Source organism: Laccaria bicolor, genomic scaffold (assembly GCF_000143565.1).
Source record: "Laccaria bicolor S238N-H82 LACBIscaffold_9 genomic scaffold, whole genome shotgun sequence".
Lineage (NCBI taxonomy): Eukaryota > Fungi > Basidiomycota > Agaricomycetes > Agaricales > Hydnangiaceae > Laccaria > Laccaria bicolor.
The window spans coordinates 382,651-399,858 of NW_001889880.1; the positions used below are offsets into that span (position 1 = coordinate 382,651).

The 17,208-nt window shown below is 46.8% G+C and overlaps 6 protein-coding genes across 6 annotated transcripts; 5 read left to right on the forward strand and 1 right to left on the reverse strand.

Annotated features, from left to right (window-relative positions):
* Positions 1-249: 249 nt before the first annotated feature.
* Positions 250-901, forward strand: LACBIDRAFT_326015 (clitocypin cysteine proteinase inhibitor; the record flags this gene model as incomplete). Its single annotated transcript, XM_001879630.1, has 4 exons — positions 250-387; positions 453-646; positions 698-758; positions 815-901. 4 exons carry the CDS (start codon positions 250-252, stop codon positions 899-901), a joined length of 480 nt encoding a protein of 159 aa, XP_001879665.1.
* Positions 902-2,280: 1,379 nt separating this feature from the next.
* LACBIDRAFT_326016 (clitocypin cysteine proteinase inhibitor) lies at positions 2,281-3,200 on the forward strand (the record flags this gene model as incomplete). The annotated part of the gene is made up of 5 exons (XM_001879631.1): positions 2,281-2,418; positions 2,490-2,671; positions 2,731-2,794; positions 2,856-2,924; positions 3,105-3,200. 5 exons carry the CDS (start codon positions 2,281-2,283, stop codon positions 3,198-3,200), a joined length of 549 nt encoding a protein of 182 aa, XP_001879666.1.
* Positions 3,201-3,428: 228 nt separating this feature from the next.
* LACBIDRAFT_248844 (uncharacterized protein) lies at positions 3,429-5,640 on the forward strand (the record flags this gene model as incomplete). The annotated part of the gene is made up of 6 exons (XM_001879632.1): positions 3,429-3,508; positions 3,646-3,756; position 4,239; positions 4,589-4,621; positions 4,733-4,816; positions 5,533-5,640. 6 exons carry the CDS (start codon positions 3,429-3,431, stop codon positions 5,638-5,640), a joined length of 417 nt encoding a protein of 138 aa, XP_001879667.1.
* A 1,650-nt stretch (positions 5,641-7,290) lies between these two features.
* Positions 7,291-8,228, forward strand: LACBIDRAFT_326018 (clitocypin cysteine proteinase inhibitor; the record flags this gene model as incomplete). The annotated part of the gene is made up of 5 exons (XM_001879633.1): positions 7,291-7,425; positions 7,500-7,651; positions 7,762-7,825; positions 7,887-7,955; positions 8,136-8,228. The coding sequence occupies 5 exons, from the start codon at positions 7,291-7,293 to the stop codon at positions 8,226-8,228; spliced, it is 513 nt and encodes a 170-aa protein (XP_001879668.1).
* Positions 8,229-10,580: 2,352 nt separating this feature from the next.
* On the reverse strand, positions 10,581-14,227 carry LACBIDRAFT_326019 (uncharacterized protein; the record flags this gene model as incomplete). Its single annotated transcript, XM_001879886.1, has 3 exons — positions 10,581-13,868; positions 13,921-14,024; positions 14,194-14,227. 3 exons carry the CDS (start codon positions 14,225-14,227, stop codon positions 10,581-10,583), a joined length of 3,426 nt encoding a protein of 1,141 aa, XP_001879921.1.
* Positions 14,228-15,306: 1,079 nt separating this feature from the next.
* Positions 15,307-15,671, forward strand: LACBIDRAFT_318769 (uncharacterized protein; the record flags this gene model as incomplete). The annotated part of the gene is made up of 2 exons (XM_001879634.1): positions 15,307-15,439; positions 15,508-15,671. The coding sequence occupies 2 exons, from the start codon at positions 15,307-15,309 to the stop codon at positions 15,669-15,671; spliced, it is 297 nt and encodes a 98-aa protein (XP_001879669.1).
* Positions 15,672-17,208: the final 1,537 nt, after the last annotated feature.

Here is a 17,208-nt window from a genome sequence, read left to right on the forward strand (position 1 = left end):
TATTTGTATCATTCACACCCCACGACGATCTCTGAAGGAAGTGGCTGTTTGCCGGCTTCTCTTTCCTTCACGGGGTTTTTAGAATGACACGAGTCCGGTTCAGCCTTTGACGTCGACTGACACTCGCACCACCATATTTCACGTCATACTGACGCCATGCAGCGCTATAAAGAGCAGGTTCTATGTGAAGGTTGTGATCATCACCTCCCGCTTTCTCGACTTTGAACATCTTATCGAATACCCACAGCTATGTCTTTTCCAATTGGTCTGTACACTCTCAGAGTGTCTCCCGTTGCCGGATACGGGGGTTTATATGCCACTGGAAACGGCGTTGACGAGACTGTTACCGTCGCACCGCACTCGCCACCGTTCGGTGAGCGTCAGGTCGTTAGTATCATGCGGATCCCTGCGTTCAAGCTCAAAGGCGCTAATGTCCTGCTAATATTATTTAGTGGAACATTCAAACCGTTCTCGGCAAGCCAGGCGCATATACCATCACTCTCCAGACCTCTGGAAGCACCTTTGGAGGACATTGGTTCCCAAAGGACGCAAGACTTATTCCTGAGGTCCCCATCATCACTTCGGAAAAGTCTTACGAGTGGTACATTGCGTATAAGGATACTCCGAGCGTTCCTAACACTATCACGTACGTATACATGATATATCCTCGCAACGCGCCTCACCATCAAGCCTTCAGCATTCAAGCACAGACAGATATCGGCGCGGGGTTGTACGCTACAGCTAATGATAAAGACGAGGTGAGCAGCTTACACTCTCTGATGGTCTGCTTTGACTAATGTTTTGATGCCACCAGGTTGTCGTCATATCCGTTCCCGTTGTTCCAGATGCAGAGGCACCGTACTGGCAATTCGAGCCCGTTATCAAGCACGGAGATTTGTAGACTCTAGGAGGAATTTCAAAGTTAGCGAGATTTTAGGTAATGTTGCGATTATGTATATGTACCATCAACTTCCAATGTTACTATGTGGATGGAGTATTTTTCGTATGCTACATTGAAAGTCGCACACGAAAAACGGTGAAATTCTTTAATGAGCCTAGGCCTATCCGATTTGGCAAGTAATAAAAGTCGATGTTACAGGTACAGAACTATTACTGTAAATAAAGTATGACATTTACTCGGGCTCTGTCTGTGCCTCTTCAACTGCTTCAACTTCTGCAAAGTACTTAATTCCTTCCGCATCACCACTGTACTTATTTGCGCCAGTCGAGGAGAGGAAAGAGAGTTCAAGCGGCGTTTGAACTTAGGATCCACTGGCAGTGCAAACGTCGCACTCTTTCAAAACCCCACTCTTTCTTGCACAGCTAACGCGGCCACGGGCTACACTGCTTGCCAACTTCTTACAAGCCTCGACAAGCGAGTTGACCTGTGGCAGGAAGATGTTTCATTGAAATTTCAAAAGGCGCTGACGGGCGTCACGGTGGCTAGAGCGATCTAACCGCCTGCTTCAACCAGGGAGATAGAAGTCACCTTCGACGATCAGTTGGTCCCATGTGGTCACCGCCAAATTATAGTTAATGATGCGGGAACCCGGCATCTGTTATGACATTTCATAAAGATAAAGGTTTCTATTCATGTGATCTCCTCTCTTGCCACCGGAATCCAGGATTGATTTTGTTCTAGAGCAATACATTAACTTTCGCATCATCCTTACTGATTTTATTTCTTGACTCAGATTCGCGGCATCAACATGGTTGAGGGTGATCTCCATAAGTTCCTCCACACTCTTAGGACTGGCGAAACTTTGTAGTACCCTTGGAACGCATGCGTTTTCGTAGCGTTAAACTAATTTAAGCTCTGCTTGTGACAATTCTTCCTTTCAGATATACTACGAATGACAGATGTCAACTATGTCATTCGCGGTCCGAACGAACATCGAAGAACTTCTTACTCCCGAATCGAGGACTGGGTCTCCTTTTCTACTTGTGTCATTCACACCCCACGCAGGAAGAGACTGTTTTCCGGCTTCTCTTTCCTTCATGGAGGTTTTAAAATGACGCGAGTCTGGTTTAGCATTGGGCCATATTGACACCATGCGACTATTCATGGACCACAGTTGTGCGTGCGTGCTCTCAGGCTTTAGCGCTGCGCCTCTCAAAGCTCATTTGGAAAGACCACATGCACAACCCCATTGATGTTTGTCAATGAATGCGCACTACATCCCTTCCTTCCTGGCGATATAAAAGTAGGCTCAATTCGAAGGTTGTAACCATCACCTCCCACTTACCCGACTTCAACCATCTTATCGAATACTTGCAAATATGTCTTTTCCAGGTGGCCTGTATGCTCTCAGAGCCTCTCCTGCTTCCGGAATCGGTGGTTTGTATGCCACTGGAAACGGCGTTGACGACATTGTGACCGTCGCGCCACAGTCGCCACCACTCATTGAGCGTCAGGTCGTATGTATTATGTGTCTACATACGTTCCGGATGGTCAAAGCCGCTAATGTCTTTTTGCCGATATTATTTAGTGGAAGATCGAACCCGTCCATGGCAAGAAAGGCGCATACACCATCACTATCCACACTTTTGGAGGACATTGGTTCCCAAAGGACGGAGAACCGATTCCTGAGCGCCCCGTCTTTACTTCGGAAAAGTCTTACGAATGGTACATTGCGTATAAGGAAATTCCGGGCGTTCCTCACACCATCACGTACGTTTCGGTGATATATCAACATTTCCTCGCAACGTACCTCACCATCAATTCTTTAGCATTCAAGCACATACGAAGCTTATCGGCGTGGGGTTGTACGCTGGAACTAATGATAAAGAACAAGTGAGCAGCTTACACTCTCTGATTATCTGCTTTGGCTGATTATTTTTTTTGCTGTCACCAGGTTGTCATCATACCCGTTCCCGTCATTCCAGATGCAGAGGCACCTTACTGGCAATTCAAGCCCCACCTTGTAAGTTAAGAAGCGCCGAGATTTGTTGTAGACTTCTGGAGGAGTTATAAAGTTAGCGAGATTTTGTGCAGAGTCATGTTGTGCTTATGTGTACTATCAACTTCCAATACAATCATCATTTTTCGTGTGCAGTATTGAACGACGCATATGACAAACGGTGAGATTTTTTACCATGCCTAGCCGTTTGTCGAACTTTGTGGCAATTTCCCTATTAGTAGTTCACACTCTTCCCACTCCCCACTCTTTGCGCGACCAACCACTGGCACGCTCTGGTAAACCGATAATGCACTGGCTCTCAAATAAAATAGCCCCAACGCAGCGCGGACGACTGCGCGGTCCGTGAAGTTGGCGCAGTGGCTTCCGCGTATCCCGTTCTACCCTAGCTATCAATCGAGCAAGTGAGGATCTAATTAGTAACACGAAAATCATACGAAACCTACACATATGAATATATAAGACGCGCGCCCTCCAGCACTGGGCTCTTTTCCTTCCCTGGGCACCACCATGGCACGCACGAAAATGGTAGCTCACAAGTCTACAGGCGGTAAGCGTTCAATTCACCCTCTCAGAAACTTACCGACTAAGTAATAAAAAAAACCAGGCAAAGTACTTGCCACCCACGCAACTTCCTCCTCTCGCAAGGCGTAGATCTTCATCAAACAGCCAAGAAACACCCCGTGTCGAAGCTGAACCAACTCGGTTTCAAGACACCACAAGTCAGTTCCAAATCAAAATTATTCCACCACTCCTTGCCAGTGAATACACACCGATTTCGTCGTGGCGAAGTGGCATTGCGCGAGATTAGAAGATACACGAGCTCGACGGCAAGGGGGTGTCGGGATTAAAAAAAAAGACCTAGGGTCGATTTTTTTGGTAGTGAGCGCTGGGCTGAACCAACCACCCAACGTAATCAGGCACATGTCTACTTTAGGAAATATGACGTCACCGCCGTGCTCCTGGTCCTCCTTTCGACGTTAAAAATGCATTGCAGACCCAATGCATGGGCACCTGTGCATGGCAAACACAAATGAGATGATATTAGAATGGTTTGACGTGAAGATGTAAGTAAGTTTCATGTTGAAACCCTAACAGAAAGTAGGTTTACTTATCCACACAGTTTCACATCCCACTGGATCACATTGTTGGCGGTTAGCTCTGCTCGGGATCCACAAAAACAATCCTCTAATCCTCCAATGTCAACAACCTTACATTTTCATCTTTCACACTGACCTCATGTTTCCTTGTTGACAATTTCCGAGCTTGAAATAGGTGGCCTATGAACCTCGTTGGTGTCAGAATGAGTCACGGCATGAGTGTCCTGTTCTGTGGAATCTCACGGTGAGTTTGCGTGCCCCGGAATATGCTAACAAATCATAATCAAAGGTCTTTGACGGTTGCCACACTAACGAAAATTATCAATGCATGTTATTATTGCCTTATGTAAGCAGTCCCATTGGTATTTTTGGCGCATCCTGAGGCATTTAGCACACCTTGAGGCTTTCTAGTATCTATTATGTATACTTTATCCATCAGGAAGGCCGTCTATAATGTTTTTGGGCCAAAATTTTTGAGCTTCCAATTTTTTTTTAACGGCCTGACGGCCCAACCAACCAACCGGCCCCCGGTCCGGGATTATGATCCCAACACCCCCTTGCTCGACGGAGTTGTTAATCCGCGAGCTGCCGTTTCAGAGACTGGTAACTGGTTAGGGAGATCGATGCGGAGTTTGTGAGTTTTCTTTTTCTTCTCCCTTCTTTCTTCCTTTTATAATTCTGTACTTGCAGTCTGAAAACTTGGAAACGTTGTAGGGCGACTTCCGATTCCAATCGGCCACCCTCGAAGCGCTGCAGGAATCCTCCAAGGCATATTTGGTGCAATTGTTTGAGGATACTGTACCATTTCAACCGAGTGTTCATGGGGTGTGACACGTGACATGTGGTTTTCACTGGCCCAAGTCACAGTGACTATGGTCGATTTGCGTGGCTTGTGTGAGCATCAATCGAGTTAGATATATTTCAGGCGATTTGCAAGTCTGACCCACACTAAAAACCGCACTGTGTACATGGCTTACATCGTGTAATATCGAATTGGATCAAACTCGAATCTATTTGTATAGAATTTTGTCGATAAAACGACACCTTACATCGCTTCAATTCTAGGCAATCAGATCTACCTCGGAATAACCCGAGTCATTTTTAACTGGCCTCCGTTCACGGGCCTGTGTGATGTGTGACAGCTGTGAAAGTGATCACAAAAACTCGAAGTGTTCATAAAATTTATTGAAAACTTGGAAATTTTGGGAGGTTGGGAACACATTGGGAAGTGGTGAGGACCTCCTCATAACCATTGAAGGTGAAGATGAGGTTTTCACCAACATTTTTGAGCCAATACTGGGCCAAACTATGGGCGAGGGCAACTGGGAGGACTACTTAGGAGGACTACTGAAATTGTACTAGAATATCATTTTTGTTCAAAAATGCACTTGGGGCGAAAAAAATCTCATTTATTACACTCATTTTACCAGGTGTTCACTAGCCAGTGTGACCCATGACAAGTACTGTAAGTGTTCAGTTCAAAATTATTTGTGATGCGTGACATGAACACTCAGTCGAAATGGTACAGTACTATGAGGTTGTGTGCTGTTCATGCGAAGAGGGTGACAGTTATGCCGAGGGATTTGATGCTTGTGAGGAGGTTAAGGGAGTGTCGGGGGTGAGTGAGGTTGGTACATGTTAATTTGGGCCATGAACATTGAACTTGACAGGCGATGTTTTGTAATCCGTATACATACAGTATTTGGCAAATGTGATTGCAATAAACAAACCCCTCCAAGTTATCGACAATGTCGGACGCGGCCTCAAGCTCGACATGCTCGGAAACGCCAGCTAGGGGACAGGGCAGAGGGAGGGGGCAAGGTGGTCTTGGAAAGTACTTAAGAGGTAGAGGAAGGGGCCGCGGCTGTGGTCATCCAGCAGAGTTCTCCAAGCGCTTGTTATTGGAGGGAGAAGGGCCACAGGATGAGGATGAGGAAAGTGCTGCAGAATGAGCAGCAAAGTACCCCAGGAGGCAGCTAGGCACAAACACGGATCGATACGCAGAGCCTGAGCCAGAGCTGAATTCCGATGGTGCGTGATTTCTCAGTCCACCAGAAAGGTTGCTTCTGAAAGTGCTCTCTTTGGTGAATAGGTGAGCCTATTATTGAGCCAGAAGTGGACCTGTATCGTTTCATGGAAAAGCAGCGATTTTGTGCATGTCTATAAGCATGCTGCCAGTTGAGGAGAGAAAAGGAAGTTCAAACGGCATTTGAACTTCGGACCCAGTGCAATCCAGTTGAATTTTGTGCTTCGCCTCTTTCAAAACCCCCTCTTCCTTGCACGGCCAATGCGGCTACAGGATACGCTGCTTGCAACTTTTGACAAGAAGGCACTGATGGGCCATTTTATGTCGAAGAGTCTCTAGCCCACCAAGCTAGAGAGGATTTACTGCAATACATCTGCAACCTCGATCTAAGTGCCTGCTTCAACCAGGGAGATAGAAGTCAACTTCAACGAGCAGCTGGTCCCATGTGGTCACCGCCAAATTATAGCTACTGATGCAGGAACCCGGCATCTGATATGACATTTCGTACAGATAAGCAATGATCATGAGGCCTGAAGCAACAAATCTGAGAGGAAATAAATGTGAGTTTCTATTCATGTAATCTCCTCTCTTGCTGCATGATTTCGTTCTAGAGCAATACATTAACTTTCGTATCATTTCTACTGATTTTATTTGTTGACTTCTTTATATTCGATGCTCAGATTTCGTGGCACTGCAACATTGAGGATGACCCCAAAAGTTCCTCCACACCCTTAGGACCGGCGAAACTTTGTACCCTTGAAACACATGCATTTTCGTAGCGCTGAACTAATTTGACAATCCTTCCTTTCAGATATACTATGAATGGCAGATATCAATGATGTCATTGGTCTGAACAAACATCAATGAGCTTCTTACTCCTGAATCAAGAACTGGGTCTCCTTTTCTACTTGTGTCACTCATACCCCACACAGGAAGAGGCCGTTTTCTGGCTTCTCTTTCCTTCATGGAGGTTTTAAAATGACGCGAGTCTGATTTAGCATTGGGCCATATTGACGCCATGCGACTATTCATGGACCACAGTAGTGCGTGCGTGCTCTCAGGCTTTAGCGCTGCGCCTCTCAAAGCTCATTTGGAAAGACCACATGCACAACCCCATTGATGTTTGTCAATGAATGCACACTACATCCCTCCTTTCCTGGCGATATAAAAGCAGGATCAATTCAAAGGTTGTAACCATCACCTCCCACCTACCCGACTTCAAACATCTTATCGAATACTTGCAGATATGTCTTTTCCAGGTGGCCTCTATATTCTCAGAGCCTCTCCTGCTGCCGGAATCGGTGGTTTGTATGCCACTGGAAACAGTGTTGATGCCGTTGTGACCGTCGCGCCACAGTTGCCACCGTTCATTGAGCGTCAGGTCATAAGTATCATGCATTTACATACGTTCCAGATGGTCAAACCGACTAATGTCTTTTTGCCAATATTATTTAGTGGAATATCCGACCCGTCTTTGGCAAGGAAGGCGGATACTACAACATCAGTCTCCACAGTGATGGAAGTGCTTTTGGAGGAGATTGGTTCCCAGAGGACGGAAAACCAATTCCTGAGCGCCCCGTCATTACTTCAGAAAAGTCTTACGAATGGTAGATTGCATATAAGAAAATTCCGGACGTTCCTCACACCATCACGTACGTTTCGATGATATATCAACATTTCCTTGCAACGTGCCTCACCATCAACTCTTACTCTTCAGCATTCAAGCACCTAATCCCCGTGTCGGCGTGGACTTTTATGCTGGAACTAATGATAAAGAACACGTGAGCAGCTTACACTCTCTGATTATCTGCTTTGGCTGATTATTTTTTTTGCTATCACCAGGTTGTCATCATACCTGTTCCCGTCATTCCAGATGCAGAGGCACCTTACTGGCAATTCAAGCCCCACCTTGTAAGTTAAGAAGCGCTGAGATTTGTAGTAGATTTCTGGAGGAATTATAAAGTTAGCGAGATTTTGTGCAGAGTCATGTTGTGCTTATGTGTAGAATCAACTTCCAATGCAATCATCATTTTTCGTGTGCAGTATTGAACGACACATATGATAAACGGTGAGATTTTTTACCATGCCTAGCCGTTTGTCGAAATTTGTGGCAATTTCCCTATTAGTAGTTCACACTCTTCCCACCGTTCCCCACTCTTTGCGCGACCAACCATGCTCTGGTAAACCAATAATGCACTGGCTCTCAAATAAAATAGCCCCAACGCAGCACAGATGACTGCGCGGTCCGTGAAGTTGGCGCAGTGGCTTCTGCGTACTATCCCATTCTACCCTAGCTATCAATTGAGCAAGTCATGACCCTGAGGATCCAATGCGAAAATCATATGAAACCTATACATATGAATATATAAGACGTGCGCCCTCCAGTGGCAGGCTCTAAAAAATCTCTTTTTCTTCCCCGGGCACCACCATGGCATGCACGAAAATGCTAGCTCACAAGTCTACAGGAGGTAAGTGTTCGCTCGCACTCTAAACGTACATCAGGAAGTTAGCAATTTACTTTTTGGCTTTTAGCCGCTTTTTAGCTTGCGACAAGCAGAAAAGCCAAAAAGCTGAAAAGCCTATCTACTGATGTAACTGAAAATAAGATGTCCTCAGTAAATCTCAACTAACACTCAAAACACCATAAGCTCTGATATTACTCCATCTCAAACCCCCTCTAGTAGGGCCTCTACCACTCAGACCTTGATAAGGGCAAAAGAGCACCCACCTTGTACCCGCAGTTCGTGGATGGAAGAGGCATGCTACAGTGTTGATGAGTGGCAGCGGACGCTGTGTGAGGGTAGCTGCTGTGTTGTGAAGGGCAGAGTGGGTGGTAAGAAGGGAAGAGTTGATGTTTGGTTGATGTGGCGGTTCAACTTCAAGCCACGTCAACATTCCGAGGACATCTCAGATTTGGAAAAACCAGGTGGCCGGCTGCCAGTGGCTGGCGGCTGGCGGCCATGGCTGGTGTTTGGCATAGGCATCACTGCAAACAATTGTGGCATGTGTTGGGCTGAATGATCTATCAACTCTGAAGCCATGAAGTAGGATCGAAGGATCGAAGGACACAAGCATATTCTACTAGTGAGACAACTGATGCAGGTGAACATTTGGCCAAAATATCGATACAAGTCTGTAACATGAACTCCCTTATTTACAGGCCTTCTGAATCTTTTGTTAATCAAAATCAATAGAAGTATTCCGAAGCGCAAGCATGTGGAGGTCTGCTGAAGTACTAAGTATTTATTCAATATTCCTTTAGAGCTGAGGAATCTATATAAACTCTGTCAAATGCAGTCGTCGTTGCAGCTGTCCTTTCAATGGCTGAACTCCTCCAACTCCTTGACTTGTTGAGGACCAATGCTGACGTGTTGAACATTTTGACTCTTCAGAACCTCTTCTGCTTTGTGACTTATGCTGCTCGTCTCAAGGATGACATATTGCTCCCACAGCCTGCAGTCCATTCCCCATTAGTTGCGCCTGAATTATTACCTCACAGTGTGCTTTGTTTCCTCTCCTCTGCCTGTGGATTTTCCCTCGAAACAATGGAGAATTGTTGGGCTATCCTGAAGGAAATTATTTGGTCAGACAGCTTTACGCCAGAGGCGACAAATTTTGATGCCTGTATGCGGGTTTTTATTGCACATATGACAGTGACCCTAGCCCTTACCTAATGGACTAACCGAACCTGACAATACCTCATACCATATGGGGCCAGTGGACTCGGCCCACCTATCAACATATCCTCCATAGTGATGGCTGGGCCGAACAGGTGCGTGCCTGCCAATAATGGGTGCTCGCGCCTGCCATTAATGGGTGCGCTCATTCGAAATGACTTCACTGCGGACCCATGCCCATCGACAAATTGTCCATTAGTGATGGCTGGGCCCAATTGGTGCTCGCCCGCCAAATATAGGTGACGAGCTTTGCGCCAAAGCCGTTGTTGTGCCATCAGGTGGGCGACATATCTGGCAGTCCTTACTGTCTTCAATTCAATGTGTGGGCCCTACAAAGTCTTTGTTTCAAATGGGTGGGCCCAACAGGTTCAATGAATGGATAATGGAATTTCCACACAAATGTGGCTCAGGTAATGAAGACAACCAAGATCCTGGGATATGAGGTTGGACTTGTACTGAAGTCAAAGAGAGTTTCATGGGTGTCATTGACGATGGCATGGAGAGTGGTGGAAGGAGTGATTCAATGTTGCACACTTTTGAGTCTTTCTTTGATTCAGGTGCCACACCTGTTTTCGCACCGGCGCCTGAGTCAACCTAGCTACATGTTACTTACACCTGCAAATACAAGGTTTGGGTTCCAAGCTGTTCCAAAACCCTGTCATGTAAGAGCGCCAACACGTAGGAACCTCAATTTGTTTGCACCCCAAGTAACCTCAATTTGCCAGCACCCCAAAATATGTCAGTTGAACTGAAAGAGCGCCAAAGCATATGCGTGCCAAAGAATAACTGCATCAAAAAATTTATTATACCCTAGCTACTGTAGGGTATTTCAAGATATGTATGGCCATGCAAATTTTATTTACAAGTCCTCCTCAATGATGGTGTCCAGTTTGCTCGACTGGCCTGCTGTCGCCGGATTGACGCTATCGGGAGCCTTACCATGCGTAGGTTGTCTGCGCTGAGGTGCACTCAGTGGGCCCTTCTTCCGATTGCTGGCCAGTTTCTTCCTGGTGATGTCCGCGTCGACCTCTTCATCAGCCTTCCTTTTGCGCCCAGTAGACATGTTTCGTTCATCTCCACTTAGCGGGGAAGTGGGGCGAGATCCAATGGCAGTAAGTGGAGAACCTGGGCCAACCTCAACCGGCGTGAGTTCTACTCCTTCGGTGTTGGGCGCTGTGGGACTTGAAGGGGCAGCAGGTGCAACTCCAGCAGTGGCAGTGGCCACCACTGATTGCTGTTTCGCTGCGATGGGCAAGTGTAGCCGCGAGGGTGCATTCGAAGCAGGCGCTGGAGTTGATGGAGCAATGGTGGGTGCCATGTCAGTCCCATATGCTGTGCCAGGCGAATGTGGAGCTGCATCAGTGACAGTGGGCGCTGTGTGAATTACATCTGCTGCGCCGGGCGAACGTGGACCTGCATCAGTGGGGGGCGACGTCGACTGACCCCTTTGAAAATCCTGGGCACAGGGCAGTCGAGCTTCGAGGACTTGGATCATCTCCTCCCACTTGGGTTTGGCGCGCTCCAACAACTCCTTCACCTTTGTCACTGAGTCGTCGCTTTCCACCAATACCAGTGTGCCCATCTCCTCTGGAAGATCCGTCATTTTCGTCACCAACTCTAGGAGTGCCGCATGGATGCCATTTCCAAGGAGGAAAAGGCTTTCCATCGCGAAGATCACCTTTTGTGTCGTCCAATCCTTGGTTGAGGTAACCAATTGCTCCATCTTCTTCAGCTTGAGGAGCAGTTCAGCCATGTCTTCCTTCCACTCTTTGATGACACCGTCAAGCTTCTCCCTTGTCTCCTCCACCTGTGCTGCAAGTCTCCTGCACTGTTTTTCAAGTGTGATGATGTGGTCCTCCGTACGAGCTGGGCAATTGAATTGGTCAGTTGGATGGTTGGACTTCATTTGAAGAGATTTACCAATCTCAGTGGGCGCAGAGTCTGAGGGCAATGCAATCGAGGGCTGGGCCTTTGGCTTGGCGTTCAGAGTGGAATCTAACAAAGACATTTCAGAGAGCATTGGGCATGGGGAGTTTGGCACAATACCTTTTACCTGGGGCTTTGACGGCCCTGCAACCTTGACCACCACAGGTGCTTCTCGTTTGGGCGCCACTTGTTTGGGCGCTGGTGTAGGCGCCGCGGCTTTGGGCGCCACAAGTTTGGGTGTGGCTTTTTTGGGCGCCGTGGCCTTGGGCACGGCGGGTTTGGGTGTAGACTTTTTGGCCTCCTTGTAGAGCAGACCATCCTTGTAAAATGGATTGTCGATGATGGTCCACTGCCTCAGTCGTGAATGGCCCGGGCATTTATGCCGAGACTCCTTGCAAGGAGCGCAGGCCTTGTTCAGATCTTGTTCATCAATGGCGCTCCTTCCCAAAGGCGTCAGCTCCCCACTGGCAAAAAAGCAAGGCTTCTTCATAGCAGTGCACTTGGTGCATGGCGTGGCGAACACATCCGCGACGAGGTACCTCCTGATGCCATTCTCATCGATCGGATTCCTCTCTGGGTCATAGGCGTACTCGAACGAAACCAGCCCGTCGAAATCGAGTTGGTCATGTCGGCCCCAATAAAACGGCCCCCATTTTCCACCTTTCCCTCCTTTCTTTTGGGACGCCCCAGCCTCCTTCTCATCCCTCTCCAACCACCGAGCTTCTTTCACATAGCGATCAGTTGTTTTCGGCGGCTCAAACTCCTCATCGTCAATGGCTTGCTGGAGTGTCGCGGAATCCCAGACGATGGGATCAGTGGGATTAGTGGGGAAACGGAGCACCAAGTTCTTCTTCAGCTGGCCTTTGGCCCTCCTCTTCTGGATAGCCTGTGAGTGTCCAGAGGAGCAATCATTAGAGGAGAGCTCAATTATGTTGTTTGGTGGCTCAGTAGCATCCAAAGGAGAGGGTGACAGTTGGAAGAAGGACGGCGGGAGGGTTTGCTTGTGGAATTGGCATTGTGAATGAGGCAGTTTTCCGTTGTCATTACCACCATCCTCTGAAGACGATGTGGACACATCGACAACCTTTGCCTTTCCAAAGGCCTTCCCTTTGCTCCGATACCTATCATGAAGCTCACGATGTTCCTCCGTAAGCTTGTATTGGAGATGGGGTGTCGATTCTGGCTTTAGAAGCCTGTCAAAGTCTGGGTAATTGACAACATGGCTGGGTTTCAGAAAAACCCGTGCACCTTCTTTCAGCTCGATAACATGGCCAACATTAATGTTAACCCAGGTGCCGAGAGCCTGACAGTAGAGCTGAACATGTGTTGCAGGATCATTAAGTGATAGCATGCTCAATACCGAGGTAGAAAGAGGGAAGTAGGGCCAGGTAAACGTGAGCAGTCCCTCTTGAAATTCCTCCACAGTGGCAGGCTTCAAGTCCTCCGCCCACGCATATACAATGACCGTATGCTTGACCTGTGCTGCACAGGGCTTCTGCTCAGATTCCACCCTCCTCTGCTCCTCTGCCAATTCCTGCTCCCTCTTCCACTGACTCGTAAAGATGGGAGGCATGTGGGACCGGAAGCGAGGGTTTGGTAGGGCGTCAAGGATGTCTACATCAGGAGACATCCGCGCATTTGCATCTGAGGGAGAGGCAATCAGTATTTTCCCTTTGTGGCTACTAGCTGCCATTGGTGGTAGAGGCAGTGTGGGCATGCGAACATGAACTGGTTGAACAGTGGTGGCAGGCGGTGATGCTGAGTAGGAACCGGTGCAAGTCTTGGCTGAGCGGGGACCAGTGTGCGTCTTGGAAGTGCAGCCGCCATTACTGATGCAGTGCTTTCGGCAGAGGCGATGCTGGCAATCGGGCGCGATGCGTGTCTGGCCGCAGCCCCGCGTTGGGCACTGTGGGATTCCTGGAGGGGCGGTAGTCACAAATACACTACCACTGATGGCTTGTGATGTGGCAGGGAAGGATGTAGTAGATCTGGAGGCTTGCCACAGCAAAGGAAACGAAAGTGCTGGTGCGGTAGCGGGGGGCAGGGACGATAGTGATTTTGAATATGTGGCAGGGAAGAATCCAGTGGACCCGAAAGCCTGCGACAGTGCAGGAAACAAAGGCGGTGTGGTAACGGTGGGTGAGGATGATGGTGATTTTGAATACCCCTTCTTCCAGCGAAATGTGTTGCACCTCTTGCCTTTGGAATTGGGGCCTTGGCACTAATCGTTTATCGTTAGCATTGTGAATAAGATTTAATAACATTGAACTTACTATGGCAATGGGACGACCTTTATTACCATTCACATCACTTTGACATAGCTTGTAAGGGACGAATCGACCACACTGGCAGGTTATACCATCCAAAGGATCCATATCTACCAAAGAGAAGTGTGACTAGATTGGGCGGGTAGAATTGGGCACATTTTGAAGGAGTGTTGGGTAGAGATAGTAATGTTTGTGGAGAGGAGATTTGGTGAGCGGAAGTTCAAGCTGGAGAGGACTTTTGTTAGCAGCAGTGATGAAGGTAGATGGAGTATGACATACCTGAAGAGGAGTGGAACATACCCTTAGACGACATTGTTGAGCGTGGACGGTGGTGAAAGAATGGTGTGACAAATCAACGAAAGGACTGACAGCCGGCGGTGACGGAAAACGCCAGACAGCCAGACGCCAGCCAGCCAGACTTCCAAATTCAAGATTTTTTAAACATTCCAATCAATACAGCCAAACACCAACTTGAACCGCCACGTCAAGTATGTCAACATTCCATTCTTCAACTCCCCATCTACCAGAGTCTACCAGCCTTCCCGCATGTGTCCCTCACTTGGTCTGCATCTACTATTTGGGTGCCTGTGCATCTACTGAAACCATCATGTGCAGTCACATCACCTTTCGGATGCTTACTGGGTCTCGCTTGGGTCTTGCACATGGATTGTGGCTTTGCCCCCAGGTTTTGAAGGCGAACTGATGTGTTATTCCATGTCCTTGAATTCCCCTATTACTTACTCCTTTATTCTTGATCTCACCATGGCCTGTTGGTGGCTTCACAGCGTGTGGTTTCACAAGACCTTGCCTCCCTGCATTCTACAAAACCCGGTCATAGGTGTGTCTACCTTTTCAACCTATCATTCTGACATTGATTGTTTTCTTGTACTTTTTAGTTTTCTCTGGGTTAAGTAGTTCTCTGTGATGTTAGGTAGATTATGTGTTTAGTAAATTTGCACTTTGTATACTTAGCCACTATTTTTTCACTTGGATGGTTCTTTTTAGCACTTTTTCTTGCTTTTTTGACTTTTTGGTTTGTTTGGCAATAGCCACTTTTTGGAAAATCGGGCTGGGCTTTTTAGCTTGCAGCTTTTCTGCCTTTTTCCACTTGTAGCCGCTTGCACAAGTCGAAAAAAGTAAAGTGTGAAAGTACCGATGTAGTGCCGACTAAGTCAAAAAAAAAAAAACAATCCAGGAAAAGTACCCTGCTACCCACATGACCTCCTGCTATTGCAGGGAATAGATCTTCACCAAACAGCCAGGAAACACCCTGGGGCCCATAGCTACCCTTCCTCGTCGGGCAGGGGCCTTTCGAGGCTGAATCAATACACACACAAAACTGCACAAGTTGCCTTCAAGTCAAAATCATTCCACTGCACCACCTCCAACTCCATGAATGTACACCGGTTCTGCCCCGGCGAAGTAGCGTTGCGCGAGATTCGACAATATACGAGCTCGACGGAGCTGTTAATCCACAAGCTGCCATTTCAGAGACTAGTTAGGGAGATCGCTGCGGAGTTTGTGAGTTTTTTTTCCCTTTCTTTCTTTTATCATTCTGATTTACGGTCTAAAACTTTAAACCGTTGTGGGGAGATTTTCGATTCCAATCAGCCGCCATTGAAGCGCTGCAAGAATCCTCCGAGGCGTACTTGGTGCAATTGTTTGAGGATATGTTGTGTGCGGTTCATGCGAAGAGGGTTACGGTTATGCCGAGGGATTTGAAGCTTGCGAGGAGGTTGAGGGGGGTGAGGGGGTGATGTTGGTGAAGGTGTTAATTTGGATGATGAATAAGTTGAGAGGCGATTTTTTGTAATGCGTATACATGTATTTTTTGAAGTTAAATTCGTTGCGATGTCTGCGAGCTCAAGTAGGAGTCGGTGGCCAGCTCCAATTTTAAGAATATTCCTATGGCTGGCAGCCTGTCAAATTTACCGCCTTGTGACCTGCACATTATCGCAAGTTGGAAAAAATCATAGCCACATGATGAGAAATTCCTAAAATATGATATAAATATTCCAACCGCAAGTATCGGGGTATACTAATCGCTTAATTTCACATGTACAATTTCTCGCAGCGGCAACTCACATCCGGGACTGCGCAGTGGCGAATGACAGCTTGTTAATGTCAGCTTCAGGCTCTAGCGGAACGATAATCTCGGGGCATGCGCATGCGCAGTGGTACTGCAATTTGCAATAACAATGGAGGTGCTGCGCTGTCGTCCTTCCTAGTAATTTCCGTTAAGCTGTCAAACATACTGACAGACAATTATCTTGCATCATGATGGTACGATTTGTAGCTGGCCATGCCACGAGCACGCTGCACCTGAGCTAGAATTTTTTTTTTTTAAAAAAGTACATACTTAGGAGCGAGTTCAATAATGTCTGTCCATATGTACGTACACCTGAAATCAATCTCCTTGATTCATAAATAGAAAATGCATAACTAAAAGGTAGGGGTAAATATGCTGCAGTGGTACACTAACTCACAATAAAGAATGTCACATGATTTTTTTTACAAAGTTGGCACTATAACACAAGAACCAAACATTTTGAGAACTATGCTCTGGTGTATGAAACATAGCTAACGTGGTGTAGATTGTACATACCAAGTCTGGGGATAAACAATTGAAAACTCAGGATAAGGCAGGGAATTGACTGTGACAAGTGCCAAAAATGGGATGTAACAAAGTGGGAAATTCTGAATGACTGCAATCTACTGAAAGCAATTCACAACTTGAGGAAGACATATTCTAAACACTGGGTCTCCCTGCTATTGTTATGAGCTTCATAAGGTTTCTGGGCCAGGAAATTTTATATCCTCCTCTAAAAGGTAAATTTGAACTTGTTTTCCATTTATGTATTTTTAACTCAATATATTTGTTGGATTGAGGTGAAATGACTCCCCATCAATGTTTGTAGTGTGTATAACACAAAAGGTAGGTAGAAATGTCAAAATGAACATTGCATGATGTCTGTAGAAGCTAATTTTTAGAGTTTTTCTGAAAGTAAACAAGTATCTACAGCATTGGTCCATCTTTTCTGAAAGAAGAAAAAATGCTACCATCCTTTTGAATTGGTCCATGGAGACTCAGGATGTCTTTTAAACAATGCCTGAGACATAGCATGATAGCAAATAAATTTGCACTTGGTATAACTTGAAAAGTCCACAATAAAAGTACATTTTGCATAGAGCAATCATCCTGGACCAGTCCTTGACATTTTTCTTGGTGAATTGGGGCTGAAAATATTTCACAAGGCACTTCTCATGCCTAGTAACACTATCCCAAAGAAATAA